At 46.2% G+C, this 19,149-nt stretch overlaps 1 protein-coding gene and 1 pseudogene across 2 annotated transcripts; both read right to left on the reverse strand.

The window, feature by feature from the left end:
• Positions 1 to 41: 41 nt before the first annotated feature.
• On the reverse strand, positions 42 to 15,761 carry LOC124001575 (zinc finger homeobox protein 3-like). 2 transcript variants are annotated; one of them, XM_046308484.1, is made up of 7 exons: positions 15,505 to 15,761; positions 15,067 to 15,112; positions 12,285 to 12,838; positions 11,883 to 12,111; positions 8,066 to 8,316; positions 741 to 4,322; positions 42 to 663 (listed from the first exon to the last, which is right to left on the reverse strand). In XM_046308484.1, exons 3-7 carry the CDS (start codon positions 12,816 to 12,818, stop codon positions 424 to 426), a joined length of 4,836 nt encoding a protein of 1,611 aa, XP_046164440.1. In that variant the 5' UTR covers positions 12,819 to 12,838; positions 15,067 to 15,112; positions 15,505 to 15,761; the 3' UTR covers positions 42 to 423. The 2 variants fall into 2 exon arrangements, with proteins under 2 accessions (XP_046164440.1, XP_046164449.1); XM_046308493.1 differs by lacking the exon at positions 15,067 to 15,112.
• Positions 13,100 to 13,892, reverse strand: LOC123990074 (annotated as a pseudogene).
• Positions 15,762 to 19,149: the final 3,388 nt, after the last annotated feature.

Raw genomic sequence — 19,149 nt, forward strand, 5'->3', positions numbered from 1 at the left:
TTTCTTCCTAGGTTTTGGCCTTTCTAGGGAGTTTTTCCTAGCCACCGTGCTTCTACACCTGCATTGCTTGCTGTTTGGGGTTTTCGGCTGGGTTTCTGTACAGCACTTTGAGATATCAGCTGATGTACGAAGGGCTATATCAATAAATTTGATTTGATGGGCCTGGTCAGACAAAGGGATTTTTTTTACTGACAGATGTTCTTTCTTTTCTTTCTCCTCCTCTTCAATTTGGGGTTTGTTCAGGTCAAAGGACAAATCGGTTTTCCCAGAAATGTATTTTCTCTCAGCGGGGACGCCCCATGGGCTTGGGGAGGGATGAAACAGGCTTGGGGAGGGATGGAGAGAGAGAGAGAGAGGAGGATGCTGGGAGAGAGAGGGAAAAGGCTGGATGGAGAGAGAGTGACCCTCCCTGTCTCTGTAGGATCAATGGTTGTGAGAGAAGCTGGAGTCATCTGCAGGACCCATCTGATTAAATGAGCCATAGGCAACTCTGTCGGTCTGTGAACAGTGGTGGGCCTTGACATGGGCGTCCAGGGCATTCTGAGCCTTGAAGAGAGCCCTGCAGAATGGACAGCGCCTGTGGTTCTCACCCAGACCTCCTCCTCTCCCCAGGGTCTGGAGCTGGCCCTTCCTCTGACGAGCCCTGGTGTTCTGGAACCATACCTGATGAAGTACAGACAAACACAACATGATCACCATTACATAATTATAGAAATGTTACTATGAGAATGATAGAGTACCTGCACTACACGTTTCTTCAGGCCTGTGTCCCTGATGATGCCCTCCAGTACAGAGCGGGTTGGGTTGGAGTTCAGACTGTAGCGCTGGTACAGAACCTCTAGCTGCTCTGAACTGATGGTGGTCCTCTGGCGCCTATCCCTCCTCTGCTCATCACCCTCTCTAACTCCCTCTTCCTCTCTCTCACCGTCCATCACATCCCTCATAGGTGTTACCGATGTCCCTTCCTCCAGCCTACACTTCAGAAAGGGCAGGGATGGGCTAGGAGCACAGTGTGTGTTCGTGTATGAGGTTAGAGATGGGCTAGGAGCACAGTGTGTGTTCGTGTATGAGGTTAGAGATGGGCTAGGAGCACAGTGTGTGTTCGTGTATGAGGTTAGAGATGGGCTAGGAGCACAGTGTGTGTTCGTGTATGAGGTTAGAGATGGGCTAGGAGCACAGTGTGTGTTCGTGTATGAGGTTAGAGATGGGCTAGGAGCACAGTGTGTGTTCGTGTATGAGGTTAGAGATGGGCTTGGAGCACAGTGTGTGTTCGTGTATGAAGTTAGAGATGGGCTTGGAGCACAGTGTGTGTTCGTGTATGAGGTTAGAGATGGGCTAGGAGCACAGTGTGTGTTCGTGTATGAGGTTAGAGATGGGCTAGGAGCACAGTGTGTGTTCGTGTATGAGGTTAGAGATGGGCTTGGAGCACAGTGTGTGTTCGTGTATGAGGTTAGAGATGGGCTAGGAGCACAGTGTGTGTTCGTATATGAGGTTAGAGATGGGCTAGGAGCACAGTGTGTGTTAGTGTATGTGGGTAGAGATGGTTTGTGGGTGGAGTGAGCGTTGGTGAATAGGGATAGGGGTGGTTGGTGGCCAGATGATAACAGGGACTGGTACTGAAGCATAGCCTGGAGTACTATGGGCTGCATTAGACCAAGGGGGAGGAGAGAGAGGTCTATGGGGAAGGGAAGAGTGGGGAGGCTTGGTAAAGGAAGAGGGGGCAGGGGGAGATGGGATAAGGGGAAATGCATGGAGAGATTGGACTGGGGTATGATAGTTGGAGAGGGGGCAGGGGTGGTTGTCGATGTCGTAGTGTCCTGCTGCTGCTCTGGAAGTGGTTGTGTTTGGGAAGAGGGTGGAGGAGGAGAGGGTGTTGGTGAGGCTTGGGCTGGGCAGAAGGAATTAACTGGGGCTTGGTCTGTGGAACAGTTTACAGGTACAGATGCCGGTGTGGTGGGTACAGCTTGATCTGGACCTATGGAGGCTTGGGAGAGGGATTGGGCTTGGTCAAAGATTGAATCTGAGACTGGTGCTGGGGGTAAGGGTGCAAGTACAAGTGCTGTGGCTGGGGTTAGATGTGCAACAACAGTATTATCTTTGTCCCCCACTGGGAAGGGTGTGAGGGGGTAGAGGCAGTCATACTGTCTGGAGAACGTCTCCAACACTACCGGAGTGATCATTTGCTGGTGAACAAACTCCTGATGGCTCTTCAGGATCACTGAGTCAGAGAACAGCTTCCCACATTCTCCACACTGCTTCTCCTCCTCCAGGCATCCCTCCATCTCTCTGTTCTGCTGTCTCTGTCTGCTCTGATTGGATTGCAGGGCCAGCTCCCAGCCATATCTCTCCAGCAGAACTCTGAGGGCCTTCTCTGCTCCATCCCTCTTCTCACTCTCCTGCATCTCTCCACCTCCCTCAGGAGATGAGGATGGATTTGACTCTTTCTCCATCTGGTGAAGGGGGGAGTCACTGTCAGCTGTTTCAGCCTGGGTCTCACATTTCGGGGGCTGGGCTGGAGACTGGATGCTAGTTGTCACCAGCTTTGGAGAGGGATGTTTAAGCCCATTTGTCTGAGAGGAGAGGGCAGCGATGGTCTGGAGGGAGAGGGCTGAGGTGATCTGACTAATGTTCATGTTAGGGTTGAGCTGCAGATCTCTAGAGAGGTAGAAGGACTGGAGCATCTGCTGCTGTAGAGAAAACAGGCTGTCTGGGGAGAACTGGAGTGGAGAGAGGAGGTTCCTCTGTTGGAGACTCTCTGCTGCTGAAGGGAGGAACTGCTTTAAGAGGTTCTGCTGCAGTAAGGGGAGGTGCGGGAGCAGTGTTGGACTAAAGAGCTGGGGCTGGAGGAGGACTGTGTGTTCCTGTATATGGGCCTGGGATAACTTATGTTGCTGTTGTAGCATCTGGGCCTGGGCTAACTGCTGTTGGAGTAACGTTAGGTCCTGCTTTCCTCCAGATGCTGTCAGGTCCTCTACTCTCCGCCTCTTAGCCTGGTGGCCCTCAGCCTTCCCAGAGACACCCACACTCAGCTGGGCTTCACTGAGGGAGGAACAGGGACTTGGGGAGGAAGGGGCTGATCTGGTGGCTGTTGGGGGAGTTCCCCTGGTGGATACCCCTCCTCCCCCTGGTGAACGGCTGGAGGCAGTGGTCTGAACCAAGGCTGGAACTAGGGTTTGGAGGGTGTGGGGTTTCAGTGATAGCTGGGTCCGAGCTCCACGGGCTCGTGTCTGGTGCAGTACAGAGCGGAGGTGAATGTCCAGGGCGGAACTCTGGCTGTAAGCCACCCGACACATTCTGCAGCGGTAGGAACTTGGGTCCGGGCTGCAGCGGGTGTGAGGGGAACTGGGGCTGGAGTCCTGCAGGACCCATCTGGCTCTGGCTCGGTGGGACAGAGAGTTATAGAGGACCGGCAGGATGGATCTCTGAGTGAAGGACTCACAGCAGAAGGAACACTTGTAGGGCTGAGCCGGGTCCAAAATCCGCTCCAGAGTGGGGTTGGAGCCCTTGCTGAAGGGGTTGGGTTCTGACCCTGCCTCCTTCTCCTCCTGCTGCCTTGAACCCTGGTCACTGTCACCAACCCCTGAACTGGGCCTCTCCTCCAACTCATCTGGGTCATCCTTTTCATCCTCTCCTTCATCTCCCTTTCCCTGCTCTCTCTCCCCCTCCTCATCATCTTTCTCTTTCTTATCTGTCTCTTCTTCACTCATACTTTCCCCCTCCTCTTCCTCCCCCTCCAGGCTGATTGGTTGTTGGATGTGTGCTCCACTCTGGTCAGGGTATGTACCCTGTAGGTGTAGGTCCTGTAGGTGTGTGTTGAGCAGGTGTCTCTGCAGGGCCTCTTGGCTGCGGCACCGTCTGGGGCAGAGGTGGCACTCTGTCGCCGCCCTCATGGCGTGGTTCTGCCTTCGGACCGCTAGACTGCACCTGCCGCAGAGAAACCTAAAACCATGAAAATCAGAGGGGGGAGGGGCATCACTGGGAGGAGACAGGGGTAAGGTGGATGAAGGGAGGTTGCTGGGGGAGAGAGAGGAAAGAGTGGGTGGGGAAGGGGGAGAGCTGGGGGACTCAAGGAGGTGAGAGGTGTTGTCCTCTGCTGGGTGCTGGTCCTCACAGGGAGGGGACAGAAGAGCAGGGACATCTTTGGCTGTGATTACTTTTTCTTTTTTTGTATGGTAGTTGTTTGTTTGAGACTCGTTTGTGAGGGATTCCTTCATGTAAGAGCTGTTTGTGTTGCAATCGTTTGTTTGAGATTCCTTTATATTTGAGTGGGACTCCATCTGCAGTGTCTCTTTCTGCAGAATCTCTGGCCGCTCCACTGCCACCTGGAAAAGAAACCAACAACAAAGGTTTAAAACGTCAGTCTGAATCTATCCAGATGACTGATTGCCTTTATAGTCAGTCAAAACAGTGTCTTTCCTGTTTGATGGAGGAAAACCGAATCAAGAGTGTTTTTAAATCAACCACACACACACACACACACACACACACACACACACACACACACACACACACACACACACACACACACACACACACACACACACACACACACACACACACACACACACACACACACACACACACACACACACACACACACACACACACACACACGCCCCAGTGAGAGAGTGAAGGTCAGGCTTGGTAAACCCGGAACATAATGGCCATCATAATCCAAGTCTGAATTAATGAACCTGTGCTATTATCAGAGAGAACGAGGGGGAGGGCAAATGGGGGTGGGGTACAGAGAGAAAACGGGGGGGCTGGGGAGGAGAGACAGAGACAGAACAAGGGGTGGAGAGATGGGAATAGAGAAAGAACAAGGGGTCGCAGAAAGAAAGATGGAGAGATAGAGAGTGGAAAGAGGGATAGAGAAAGTGAGAGAAGATGGAGAGATAAGAAAAGGCATTAAAGAAAAAGGGAGTAGGGAGAGGGGTGAGAGAGATGAGAGGAGAGGGTGAGAGAGATGAGAGGAGAGGGTGAGAGAGATGAGAGGAGAGGGGTGAGAGAGATGAGAGGAGAGGGGTGAGAGATGAGAGGAGAGGGGTGAGAGATATGAGAGGAGAGGGGTGAGAGAGATGAGAGGAGAGGGGTGAGAGAGATGAGAGGAGAGGGGTGAGAGAGATGAGAGGAGAGGGTGAGAGAGATGAGAGGAGAGGGTGAGAGAGATGAGAGGAGAGGGTGAGAGAGATGAAAGGAGAGGGGTGAGAGATGAGAGGAGAGGGTGAGAGAGATGAAAGGAGAGGGGTGAGAGATGAGAGGAGAGAGTGAGAAAGATGAGAGGAGAGGGGTGAGAGAGATGAGAGGAGAGGGTGAGAGAGATGAGAGAGGGGTGAGAGAGATGAGAGGAGAGGGTGAGAGAGATGAGAGGAGAGGAGAGGGTGAGAGAGGGATGAAGGGGGAAATTGGAAGAGGGAGTCAAAGAGGGAGACAAAGAGCACTGATCATGCTGGGCAAAGTAATGGAGGTTGGTGATGTGGATAAAAATGAGCACTCTGTTTGCTGGAGACACTAAAAGCTCCATCAGCTTTTATTTTTTATTTATTTTATTTCACCTTTATTTAACCAGGTAGGCAAGTTGAGAACAAGTTCTCATTTACAATTGCGACCTGGCCAAGATAAAGCAAAGCATTTCGACAGATACAACGACACAGAGTTACACATGGAGTAAAACAAACATACAGTCAATAATACAGTATAAACAAGTCTATATACAATGTGAGCAAATTAGGTGAGAAGGGAGGTAAAGGCAAAAAGGGCCATGGTGGCAAAGTAAATACAATATAGCAAGTAAAACACTGGAATGGTAGTTTTGCAATGGAAGAATGTGCAAAGTAGAAATAAAAATAATGGGGTGCAAAGGAGCAAAATAAATACATTTATTAAATACAGTTGGGAAAGAGGTAGTTGTTTGGGCTAAATTATAGGTGGGCTATGTACAGGTGCAGTAATCTGTAAGATGCTCTGACAGTTGGTGCTTAAAGTTAGTGAGGGAGATAAGTTTTTCCAGTTTCAGAGATTTTTGTAGTTCGTTCCAGTCATTGGCAGCAGAGAACTGGAAGGAGAGGCGGCCAAAGAAAGAATTGGTTTTGGGGGTGACTAGAGAGATATACCTGCTGGAGCATGTGCTACAGGTGGGAGATGCTATGGTGACCAGCGAGCTGAGATAAGAGCGGACTTTACCTAGCAGGGTCTTGTAGATGACATGGAGCCAGTGGGTTTGGCGACGAGTATGAAGCGAGGGCCAGCCAACGAGAGCGTACAGGTCGCAATGGTGGGTAGTATATGGGGCTTTGGTGACAAAACGGATTGCACTGTGATAGACTGCATCCAATTTGTTGAGTAGGGTATTGGAGGCTATTTTGTAAATGACATCGCCAAAGTCGAGGATTGGTAGGATGGTCAGTTTTACATGGGTATGTTTGGCAGCATGAGTGAAGGATGCTTTGTTGCGAAATAGGAAGCCAATTCTAGATTTAACTTTGGATTGGAGATGTTTGATATGGGTCTGGAAGGAGAGTTTACAGTCTAACCAGACACCTAAGTATTTGTAGTTGTCCACGTATTCTAAGTCAGAGCCGTCCAGAGTAGTGATGTTGGACAGGCGGGTAGGTGCAGGTAGCGATCGGTTGAAGAGCATGCATTTAGTTTTACTTGTATTTAAGAGCAATTGGAGGCCACGGAAGGAGAGTTGTATGGCATTGAAGCTTGCCTGGAGGGTTGTTAACACAGTGTCCAAAGAAGGGCCGGAAGTATACAGAATGGTGTCGTCTGCGTAGAGGTGGATCAGGGACTCACCAGCAGCAAGAGCGACCTCATTGATGTATACAAAGAAGAGAGTCGGTCCAAGAATTTAACCCTGTGGCACCCCCATAGAGACTGCCAGAGGTCCGGACAGCAGACCCTCCGATTTGACACACTGAACTCTATCAGAGAAGTAGTTGGTGAACCAGGCGAGGCAATCATTTGAGAAACCAAGGCTGTCGAGTCTGCCGATGAGGATGTGGTGGTTGACAGAGTCGAAAGCCTTGGCCAGATCAATGAATACGGCTGCACAGTAATGTTTCTTATCAATGGCGGTTAAGATATAATTTAGGACCTTGAGCGTGGCTGAGGTGCACCCATGACCAGCTCTGAAACCAGATTGCATAGCAGAGAAGGTATGGTGAGATTCGAAATGGTCGGTAATCTGTTTGTTGACTTGGCTTTCGAAGACCTTAGAAAGGCATGGTAGGATAGATATAGGTCTGTAGCAGTTTGGGTCAAGAGTGTCCCCCCCTTTGAAGAGGGGGATGACTGCAGCTGCTTTCCAATCTGTGGGAATCTCAGACGACACGAAAGAGAGGTTGAACAGGCTAGTAATAGGGGTGGCAACAATTTCGGCAGATAATTTTAGAAAGAAAGGGTCCAGATTGTCTAGCCCGGCTGATTTGTAGGGGTCCAGATTTTTCAGCTCTTTCAGAACATCAGCTGAATGGATTTGGGAGAAGGAGAAATGGGGAAGGGTTGGGCGAGTTGCTGTTGGGGGTGCAGTGCTGTTGACCGGGGTAGGAGTAGCCAGGTGGAAAGCATGGCCAGCCGTAGAAAAATGCTTGTTGAAATTCTCAATTATGGTGGATTTATCAGTGGTGACAGTGTTTCCTATCTTCAGTGCAGTGGGCAGCTGGGAGGAGGTGTTCTTATTCTCCATGGACTTTACAGTGTCTCAGAACTTTTTTGAGTTAGTGTTGCAGGAAGCAAATTTCTGCTTGAAAAAGCAAGCCTTGGCTTTTCTAACTGCCTGTGTATAACGGTTTCTAGCTTCCCTGAACAGCTGCATATCACGGGGGCTGTTCGATGCTAATGCAGAACGCCATAGGATGTTTTTGTGTTGGTTAAGGGCAGGCAGGTCTGGGGAGAACCAAGGGCTATATCTGTTCCTGGTTCTAAATTTCTTGAATGGGGCATGTTTATTTAAGATGGTTAGGAAGGCATTTAAAAAAAATATCCAGGCATCCTCTAACTTGACTGCCCTTCTGCTAAGAAAAGGTAGCTAGAACACACACACAGAAACACACACACTTACCACACTCATGAGCCTGTCCACACAGTCCTGGAACACACTGTGTGTGAGTATGAGGTGGCGTCTCAGGTGTGTGTATACCACTGTGTCCTGGCACAGTGGGCACTTGCCAGTAGCCTGTTGGTGAGTAGAGCGCTGGTCTGTTCTGGGGCGTTTGGGAGAGAGGGGGCTCTGTGTCTCCTCCAGCCTAGAGAATGATCTCTTGGCTGGAGAAAGGGAATCTCTCCTCTCCCCCTCCTCCTCAATGCTTCCACCTAGAAAGGTAACACATACAGTACCAGTCAAAGGTTTGGACACACCTACTCATTCAAGGTTTTTTCTTATTTTTTGTCTACATTGTAGAATAATAGTGAAGACATCAAAACTATGAAATAACACATATGGAATCATGTATTAACAACAAAAAAGTGTTAAACAAATCAAAATATATTTTAGATTCTTCAAAGTAGCCACCCTTTGCCATAATGACAGCTTTGCACATTCCTAGAATTCTCTCAACCAGCTTCACGAAGAGTGCTTTTCCAACTGTCTTGAACAACTTCCCACATATGCTGAGCATTTGTTGGCTGCTTTCCCTTCACTCTGTGGTCCAACTTATTCCAAACCATCTCAATTGGGTTGAGGTCGGGTGATTGTGGAGGCCAGGTCATCTGATGAGTCACTTCATCTCTCTCCTTGGTCAAATAGCCCTTACACAGTCTGGAGGTGTGTGTTGGGTCATTGTCCTATTGAAAAACAAATGATAGTCCCACTAAGCGCAAACCAGATGGATTGGCGTATTGCTGGAGAATTCTAGGGTAGCCATGCTGGTTAAGTGTGCCTTGAATTCTAAATAAATCACAGATAGTGTCATCAGCAAAGCACCCCCACACCATCACATCTCCTCCTCCATGCTTCCCGGTGGGAGCCACACATGCGGAGATCATCCATTCACCTTCTCTGCATCTCACAAACAATGGCGGTTGGAACCCAAAATCTCAAATTTGGATTCATCAGACCAAAGCACAGATTTCCACCTGTCTAATGCTTGTGTTTCTTGGATCAAAGAAAGTCTCTTCTTCTTATTGGTGTCCTTTAGTAGTGGTTTCTTTGCAGCAATTTGACCATGAACACCTGATTCACACAGTCTCCTCTGAACAGTTGATGTTGAGATGAGTCTGTTACTTGAACTATAATCTGAGGCTGGTAACTCTAATGAACTTATCCTCTACAGAAGAGGTATCCTTGGGTCTTCCTTTCCTGTGGCGGTCCTCATGAGAGCCAGTTTCATCATAACGCTTGATGGTTTTTGTGACTTTACTTGAAGAAAAGTTCAAAGTTCTTCAAATTTTCCAGAATGACTGACATTCATGTCTTAAAGTATTGATGGACTGTAGTTTCTCTTGCTTCATCAAACATCAAACACCTCCAATCCAAAGTTAAATCTAGAATTGGCTTCTTATTTCGCAACAAAGCATCCTTCACTCATGCTGCCAAACATACCCTCGTAAAACGGACCATCCTACCAATCCTCAACTTCGGCGATGTCATTTACAAAATAGCCTGCACCAGCTGTCAGAGCAGCTCACAGATTACTGTACCTTTACATAGCCCATCTATAATTTAGCCCAAACAACTACCTCTCTCCCTACTGTATTTATTTATTTTGCTCCTTTGCACCCCATTATTTCTATCTCTACTTTGCAAATTTTTCCACTGCAAATCTACCATTCCAGTGTTTTACTTGCGATATTGTATTTACTTCGCCACCATGGCTTTTTTTTGCCTTTACCTCCCTTATCTCACCTCATTTTCTCACATTGTATATAGACTTATTTTTCTACTGTATTATTGACTGTATGTTTGTTTTACTCCATGTGTAACTCTGTGTTGTTGTATGTGTCGAACTGCTTTGCTTTATCTTGGTCAGGTCGCAATTGTAAATGAGAACGTGTTCATCTTGCCTACCTGGTTAAATAAAGGTGAAACAAAATAAATACAATTTGAGCTGTTCTTGCCATAATATGGACTTGGTCTTTTACCAAATAGGTCTATCTTCTGTATACTACCCCTACCTTGTCACAACACAACTGATTGGCTCAAAAGGCATTAAGAAGGAAATAAATTCCACAAATTAACAAGGCACACCTGTTAATTGAAATGCATTCCAGGTGACATCCTCATGAAGCTGGTTGAGAGAATGCCAAGAGTGTGCAAAGCTGTCATCAAGGCAAAGGGTGGCTACTTCCAAGAATCTCAAATCTCAAATATATTTATATTTATTTAATACTTAGTTACTAGATGATTCCATATGTGTTATTTCATCGTTTTGAGGTCTTCACTATTATTCTACAATGTAGAAAATAGTAAATAAAAAGCGTGTCAAAACTGGTACTACATGTTAATACACAGCAACACACACACATACTGTATAATAATTGATCCAGTATACATTTTCTATTAGGAAACCTTCTGGGGTTCAGACCAGTTCATTCAGACTGAATACATGGTATTGACTGTTTAATTAATAGAGTCGCAGACTGAGTTAGACCAGATTTAAATCCTGACAGTTAGACCAGATTTAATCCTGACAGTTAGAAACTAGAGGAAATTAGAGTCATCAGAAAGGTACTCTCCCTCTATCTCTCTGTGTATCTCTCTCCATCTATCTCTATCTTCCGCACCTGCTCTCTCCATCAGGGTAGCCTAGTGGTTAGAGCGTTAGACTAGTAACCGGAAGGTTGCAAGTTCAAACCCCCGAGCTGACAAGGTACAAATCTGTCGTTCTGCCCCTGAACAGGCAGTTAACCCACTGTTCCTAGGCCATCATTGAAAATAAGAATTTGTTCTTAACTGACTTGCCTAGTTAAATAAAGGTAAAATAAAAAATTAAATAAATCTATCTATCTCTCTACTGCACCTGCTCTCTCTACCTCTGAATGCTTGGCTATGAAAATAAACTGACATTTACTCCTGAGGTTCTGACCTGTTGCACACTCTATAACCACTGTTATTTGACCCTGCTGATCATCTATGAAAGTTTAAACATCTTGAAGAACAATCTAGCCTTAATGGCCATGTACTCTTATAATCTCCACCCAGCGTAGCCAGAAGAGGAGTGGCCACCCCTCAGAGCCTGGTTCCTCTCTAGGTTTCTGTCTCTCTAGGGAGTTTTTCCTAGCCACAGTGCGTAGACATCTGCATTGCTTGCTCTCTGGGGTTTTAGGCTGGGTTTCTGTATAAGCACTTTGTGACATCTGATGATGTAAAAAGGGCTTTATAAATGCATTTGATTGATACACTGAGGGAAGATTTCCCGGGTCCTGATTAAGCCTAGTGCTGCTAGACTAAAAATCATGCCGGAGAATCTCTATTGACAGTGCTTTTTAGTCCAGGATTAGGCTCTGAGTCTGGGTAACTGACCCTTTAAATCTCTATTCTAGAACATTTAAGTTCAATAGCAGTGTCTCAGTGGTGATGTCTCAAGTTAGCATTGTCAGGGGCAATATGAGATGTAACGAGCTTGTTTCGACAAACCAATTAACCCAATAGATCCCTGACCATAATCAATCATTTCTTCTCTCTCTATCACTCTCTCTTCACCCTGCTCCATCTCTCCAGGTTTCTTCTCTCCGTTGACATTATAGGCCTGCAGATCATTTTCTCCATTCTATTCATCAACTTGTTTTGGACTGGTGTACAAATATGGTTGAAACTCCCTCTTGCCAATGCCTTAATTAATCATAAACTTTTAAATTCATCAGGGGGACTGAACAAGTGGACACTTTACATTTACACTTCAGATAGGAGGGATTTGGAAATTACCAGCTAAGTCTCTTACCTGTCTCAGGACTGGGACACTTCCTAATGGTGAAAGTATCCACTAGCCCCTCCCCTTCCTCCAGGCTCCTGCCTCTCACTAACTGTAAGTAGAGAAGCTCCCTCTTCTGATGACCAGGGGAGTGGGTATGTCTCAATAGGTGGAGTTTAGAACAGGAGGAGTAGTTACACAGGACACAGTGGAACAACCAGGACCCTCCATCTACTGCACTGTCGTACTGCTGTAAGAACTAGAGAGAGGGTGATAGGTTGGGGTTAGACTGTGATGGAGAGAAAGATGCACAAAATAAATCTGGTCCCTGTGCTTTATTTGCTGTCTATATGCCAGATATTTAGAAATAATCTTATAGTCCAAGTACAGCAATGACACAGGCCTCCAAATCGTGTGTGTGTGTGTACTGACCCTGTAGACTCTGAGGCTGGCCTGGTGTTGGGGGTTGTTGCTGTGTATTTTCAGTTTCTCCAAGCTGGTGGTCTGGAAGTCACACAAGTTACACTTCAGCTGGACTGGGTTGCCTGTAGCAACCAACTTCCCAAATTCCTCCCTGTCCCCGGCCTCCCCCTTCTCCCAGAGGTGGGAAGCCAGCTGGTACTGGGCCCTGTGTCTGTCTGTCTGGCAGTGCAGGGTGAAGTTAGCACTGAGGGGGGTGCTGTAGCCACACAGCCTGCAATAGCAGCCTCCAGCCACCAGAGAGCGCCACTCAGAACGGGGCAGGGAGCAGGGGGTGCTCAGGTGAGACATAAGAGACTCCACACTGTCAGAGGAGAAACTGGAACACACCAGGCACTGGAACACACCACAGGAAAGAGGAGAAGAGGGGGAGAGAGACAGTGGAGGAGGGGGAGAAGGGGATGGTGAGGGGGAGGGAGGATGAGAAGGGGAGAGGTTCAGGGTTGAATCCGGGGCGACTGGCTCCTCTGCTGATAGTTGATGCATATCCAAAGACTGTTCCCCACCTAGAATACACAGCACACAAACAGGCCGTGAGAAAACATACTGTACATATAAGCATGGATATAATCAAGTAATAATAATAATAATATAATAATATATGCCATTTAGCAGACGCTTTTATCCAAAGCGACTTACAGTCATATGTGCATACATTCTACGTACGGGATCGAACAGTTACAAGCACCATGCTCTACCAACTGAGCTACAGAAGGACCTGTATCAACCTAACTTGATGTGCCAGTGAACAGAGCCCAACAGAACAGTTATTGAGTATGTGTGTGTGGTCTCTCCCCTATGCTGTGTGTGAGTTGAGGAGGCAGACACCTGCAGTGGGCCAGGTAATAGCTTCTCTGCAACACGTTGTGTGTTTGTTTCAGGCGCAGCACGTTAGGCATGTGTTTTTCGCTGGTGATGTGTATGCAAAGATTCCGGGCAATGCTGGTCTAATAATCACACACCTCACACCGCCACCTCTTACCCTGGGAAGGGGGCTGGCTGGGGTAGGGTGTGTTGTGTGTGCAGGGGGCTGTGTGACTGTGGGGTGTGTGCGTCCGTAGCCCTATTCGCCTGCCGTGTCTCTGACAGCGTAGCCCCCATTATGTGCGGAGTGTGTGTGTGTGCCGTGCGCAGGGTGTGTGTGTCCTGATACCTGTACGTTGCTGAGGTGTTTGTCTGACTGCATGTGTATGCTGAGGTTTCCTTTCGAGGAGGTCGTGTAATCCCACACACCACAGCGGTAGGGCTTGTACTCACAGACATAACTCTCTCCCCGGGACAGACGAGGGTGGGCCTTCCCCATGCTAAGGTACACACACACACACACCCCTTGACCCTCCACACACACACACTTCTCCCCCGAGCCCCCACACACACACAAGCCCCCAGACGCAGGGTGTTTTTCTCTGAGGTGGGCATGCAGTGTCTGCTGGGACTTGTAGTGCCAGTTACATTTGGGGCATTTGATCATCTTGCAGGAGTTCCAGGAGTGCATCAAGGCCATGTGACTGTTCAGTGAGCCAGGAGAGGACGGAGAGGGGTGGAGGTATTTAGAAACGGTCTTTAAGTTCTCATCTCCCTCTCTATCCTTATCTCCTATCTCTCCATATCCCTCTCTATCCTTATCTCCTATCTCTCCATATCCCTCTCTATCCTTATCTCCTATCTCTCCATATCCCTCTCTTTTTCCATCTGTCTCTTTCGGGTTGTTGTTTGGCGGTGTCTCCATTGGCAATAAGGGAAGTGTGAGTGGTGTCTGCCCTCCTATCATCTGTAACAGGTGTGCTGGTGGACTCAGGCAGGGCTGACTTCTGGGGTTTAATAAAGCTCAGAGGAAAACTAGGACTACTGCACTGCACTCCTCCTGTATCTCTCATCTCTGTCTCTCCCTGAGGAAGGAGATGAGAAAAAAAGGTAGAGCATTTTGGAGAAGAGGAAGAAGTGATGAGGGTGTTATTGTTCAGTGTGCCACTGGCCATAACTGTGCAGGAGGCAGAGCTGTGCTGGCTCCGTCGAGGTAATAGACTACATTTGGCTTTGGTTTGAGATGGCCTCTTCCCTCTGTTTCTCCTCCTTTCCTCCTCTGTCTTTGCTACTAAAGGCTGGTGCAAGGTTCTCTCTCCCCACCGTTTCCTCTCTGTCATCCACCAGCAACAATCTTTCTTTCTCCTTCTTCTCCTTTATCTTCCTCTTCCTCTTGTCTGCCTCCATTTGAGTGTCCAACCCTCTCCCCTCCCTCCCCTCCCGGGATCTCCTCTCTGCCTGCGGTCCCCTCTGCACTGCTCTGTCTCTGTCTGAATCAGGGTGGGGGTTCTTTGGCTGGGGTCAGGGCTAAAGTTTGAGAGGACAACCCCTCACAGGGAATCAATCACTTCCAGGGTCAGGGGTGGATGGGATAACAGTTTGGGGCTCTTTTCAGGTTCTCTCTCCTGTCCTCCCCTCACCGCTGTTCATAACGGTGCTTACCAAAGCCACACCTGAGAGAGGCAGATTGTTTTTTTGTTGTATTCACATAAATACTGTGAATAAATTAAGAAATGCATATACGCTACCAATAACTTTGTTACTGCAACACAATAACCAACAGACTTGTAGGCATTGGCAAGACTCTACTAACTTATAGCTGCTCCCCTGGCCCTAAAGGTTTTCATTTCCACACAGATAGATCAATAACCTAGGGCTATGTCCAAATAATGGCCCCCCAAAAATACTAAAAAACGTGGAACTACTGTACCTCTGACAGTAGCCTGCAACTGCTGCTGGTAACCAACATACACCGGCTGAAACAGACATACATTATTTAACTGGAATGGTGACTTTGGCGATGTTAAATTTATTGTAGCCTACTTCTGTCTTCGTTTAGCCTACTCTAGAGAGAACAGGTACAAACAGCCTGCACCAGTTTACAAAGGCACAGCGCTCTTCTTTCCAGTCAACAACCACAGCCAAACAAAGGTGACACTCAAAACTCGCACTGACGAAACAAACACATTTGCGTTAAGATAAACAGTCCGCTGGTCTGTAGAATAATTATGTCTAGATTAGGCTATAATAAAGTCATACAAATTTCGATATAACAGGCCGTCAACAACGAACCCATGCAGCTTTCATTACCTGGGTTACATGGGCTGTCGGGGATTTCGCCGACTGTTAGAAAAATACGCAGACTCACATCTGTACGGCGGTGTCTGTCGTCTGCGGACTCCTTGGAGCTGTAGTAATCCAGTCACATAGGGGGTCTACTGAACATCCACATATTACCTTTGAACCAGAGAGAGCAGCATAACAGTCTATGTTCCTCAAATCTTCTTCTTAAAGCTATATCTACTGTAAACATTGGGACGGAAGGGGAAAGGTACAGTTAGGTCTGATCATATAGGAGAGAAAAACACTTAGCTATTTATTATTCCTGCTAGTTGGTTTCCTGCAAATGGCTAAAACATCCCATTGCGCATGTGCGTAATTGCGCATCAATTGGATGCGGCGGAGCGGAGGAGAGGAAGGGGAAAGAGTGGGAGCAGTAGACTACGGAGGAGAGGATGAAGGATGGAGGGAGAAAATAGGGAAGTAATGGATTATCATTGTAATGCTGATATTGGATGTTATAGAAAATAAGAAAGGGATGGAATAATTGATCAATTCTGACACAAAAATACTAGATTAATAGATTTATAGATCAAATACAGTTGAGTTGTGGATATACAGTGTATCGAACTCATACACCTTGTATCATCTGTACCATCAGACGCATGCTTGAAATAGAACACCAGGGTTGGGGAGTAATCAATGGATACAGTGGGGCAAAAAACTATTTAGTCAGCCACCAATTGTGCAAGTTCTCCCACTTAAAAAGATGAGAGAGACCTGTAATTTCCATCATAGGTACACTTCAACTATGACAGACAAAATGAGAAAAGATATCCAGAATATCACATTGTAGGATTTTTAATTAATTAATTTGCAAATTATGGTGGAAAATAAGTATTTGGTCAATAACAAAAGTTTATCTCAATACTTTGTTATATACCCTTTGTTGGCAATGACAGAGGTCAAACGTTTTCTGTAAGTCTTCACAAGGTTTTCACACACTGTTGCTGGTATTTTGGCCCTTCCTCCATGCAGATCTCCTCTAGAGCAGTGATGTTTTGGGGCTGTTGCTGGGCAACGGACTTTCAACTCACTCCAAAGATTTTCTATGGGGTTGAGATCTGGAGACTGGCTAGGCCACTTCAGGACCTTGAAATGCTTCTTACGAAGCCACTCCTTCGTTGCCCGGGCGGTGTGTTTAGGATCATTGTCATGCTGAAAGACCCAGCCACGTTTCATCCTCAATGCCCTTGCTGGCCCCATTCATTCTTTCCTTTACATGGTGTTTCCACCCCCATGCTTCACAGTAGGTATGGTGTTCTTTGGATACAACTCAGCATTCTTTGTCCTCCAAACACGACGAGTTGAGTTTTTACCAAAAAGTTATATTTTGGTTTCATCTGACCATATGACATTCTCCCAATCTTCTTCTGAATCATCCAAATGCTCTCTAGCAAACTTCAGACAGGCCTGGACATGTACTGGCTTAAGCAGGGGGACACATCTGGCACTGCAGGATTTGAGTCCCTGGCGGATTAGTGTATTACTGATGGTAGGCTTTGTTACTTTGGTCCCAGCTCTCTGCAGGTAATTCACTAGGCCCCCCCATGTGGTTCTGGGATTTTTGCTCACCGTTCTTGTGATCATTTTGAACCCACGGGGTGAGATCTTGCATGGAGCCCCAGATCGAGGGAGATTATCAGTGGTCTTGTATGTCTTCCATTTCCTAATAATTGCTCCCACAGTTGATTTCTTCAAACCAAGCTGCTTACGTATTGCAGATTCAGTCTTCCCAGCCTGGTGCAGGTCTACAATTTTGTTTCTGGTGTCCTTTGACAGCTCTTTGGTGTTGGCCATAGTGGAGTTTGGAGTGTGACTGTTTGAGGTTGTGGACTGGTGTCTTTTATACTGATAACAAGTTCAAATAGGTGCCATTAATACAGGTAACGAGTGGAGGACAGAGGAGCCTCTTAAAGAAGAAGTTACAGGTCTGTGAGAGCCAGAAATCTTGCTTGTTTGTAGGTGACCAAATACTTATTTTCCACCATAATTTGCAAATAAATTAATTTAAAATTCTACAATGTGATTTTCTGGATTATTTTTCCTCATTTTGTCTGTCATAGTTGAAGTGTACCTATGATGAAAATGACAGGCCTCTCATCTTTTTAAGTGGGAGAACTTGCACAATTGGTGGCTGACTAAATACTTTTTTTGCCCCACTGTATATGTAATGGATTACAAAAAAACGGTAACTGTAATCCGTTATGTTACCTGCAAAAAAATATTGTAATCAGATCACAGATACTTTTGAAAAAATTGAGTATTACTTAAATTCAGAAAGGATGACACTTCTCTGTTTTCTCAATGACATTCAAATCAGCATTGAAAAAAGGCGCATATTTAAATGTATTCCACCAGAGCGAGTCTGACCACAAGTCAGAGACCACTACGATGGCACACCAAATGTGTTTGATGGATCGAGGGAAACGAGCAGGAATAGGTTTTTGTGGGCTACAGTCCAAGCTGTCTTCCAATGGTGCGACTGCTGTCGGCATCCAAAGATTATCCAACTTGACTAAACGCTTAGAGGTACAGTAAGGATGACAGCAGTGATGTAGTCTAACAGCGATACGGATAACACGTATTATTGATTTCTACATAGCGCATTGATGTGAATCATACTGCTGCTCTCTCATATACCTATTTACGCTTTACGGATTGTGGATGTTGTGGATGGCTGTTCACAAATCTAAATGTGTATTTGAACCCAATAATGGTTGAATTCAAGAATTGAATCTGCCTATAAATCATTGTTTTTGAAACCAGTGGACAGCCAGTGAAAAATGCGCTCTTGCAACAGCTGCATAGTGCGGATCCCAGCCTATGGAATAAAATAATCTAATTCGTGCTGGAAAAAAAACTTGCACACTTTTGATAGACTTAAATGGCAATCTGTAGTTGCTACATCCATTTTTCAACTTATAAATTATATATAAAAAATATATATCCATTGATTCTTGAAGAATATAACATAAATGCCTCATGAGTTTAGCTCAACTGTCACACTCCATGAGAACCCAAAATATAAGCTTGTTTTTCTCCAATGTTTGTAAACAATGTAAATGTAAACAACCACTTTATAGTCTCATAACATGGTTAAAACAATCATTTTTATATCATGGGATGGTCAGTCCATAGCTCTGTCTATTAATCTGAGAGTGGTTACATGTCTCCAGGCCCAACCCTCAGCTTTTTAACAAAATAGAGGTAGGTTGGCCGTTTTGTTATTGTTTCATCCGTAGATTTGCCCTTTAAACAGCTGCATATTATCAAGATATCAAAGTGTCACCAACAAAAACGTAAGCAATAGGCCTATAGCAAATGCAGCATATAGCATTCATTTTTCACAAGTAGATAGCACTTTTCAGTAGTGCTCAAAGCATGTCATTCCATGAGCGCAGCATTTATTTTTCAACTGGAATCAATGATCCCAATCAGTCCTCCATGACAGCAAAATCATAAACAACAGAGTAGGGCTGGCTAATAAGTCCTTAGTTTTGGGGTCATGCTCAGGTTAAACAATTTGGCTCATCTAAGTCCTATTCTTGAAGATCAAGGGGTATAACATTTATTGGAATGACTGGAATTCTAATATACTTTGGTTTTTAATGATATAATTTAATTGTATTATTATATGTAGTAGTAAGCGATGGGTTAGAAGAAGCCTACA

This window comes from Oncorhynchus gorbuscha, linkage group LG02 (assembly GCF_021184085.1).
Source record: "Oncorhynchus gorbuscha isolate QuinsamMale2020 ecotype Even-year linkage group LG02, OgorEven_v1.0, whole genome shotgun sequence".
In the NCBI taxonomy this organism is placed as follows: domain Eukaryota; kingdom Metazoa; phylum Chordata; class Actinopteri; order Salmoniformes; family Salmonidae; genus Oncorhynchus; species Oncorhynchus gorbuscha.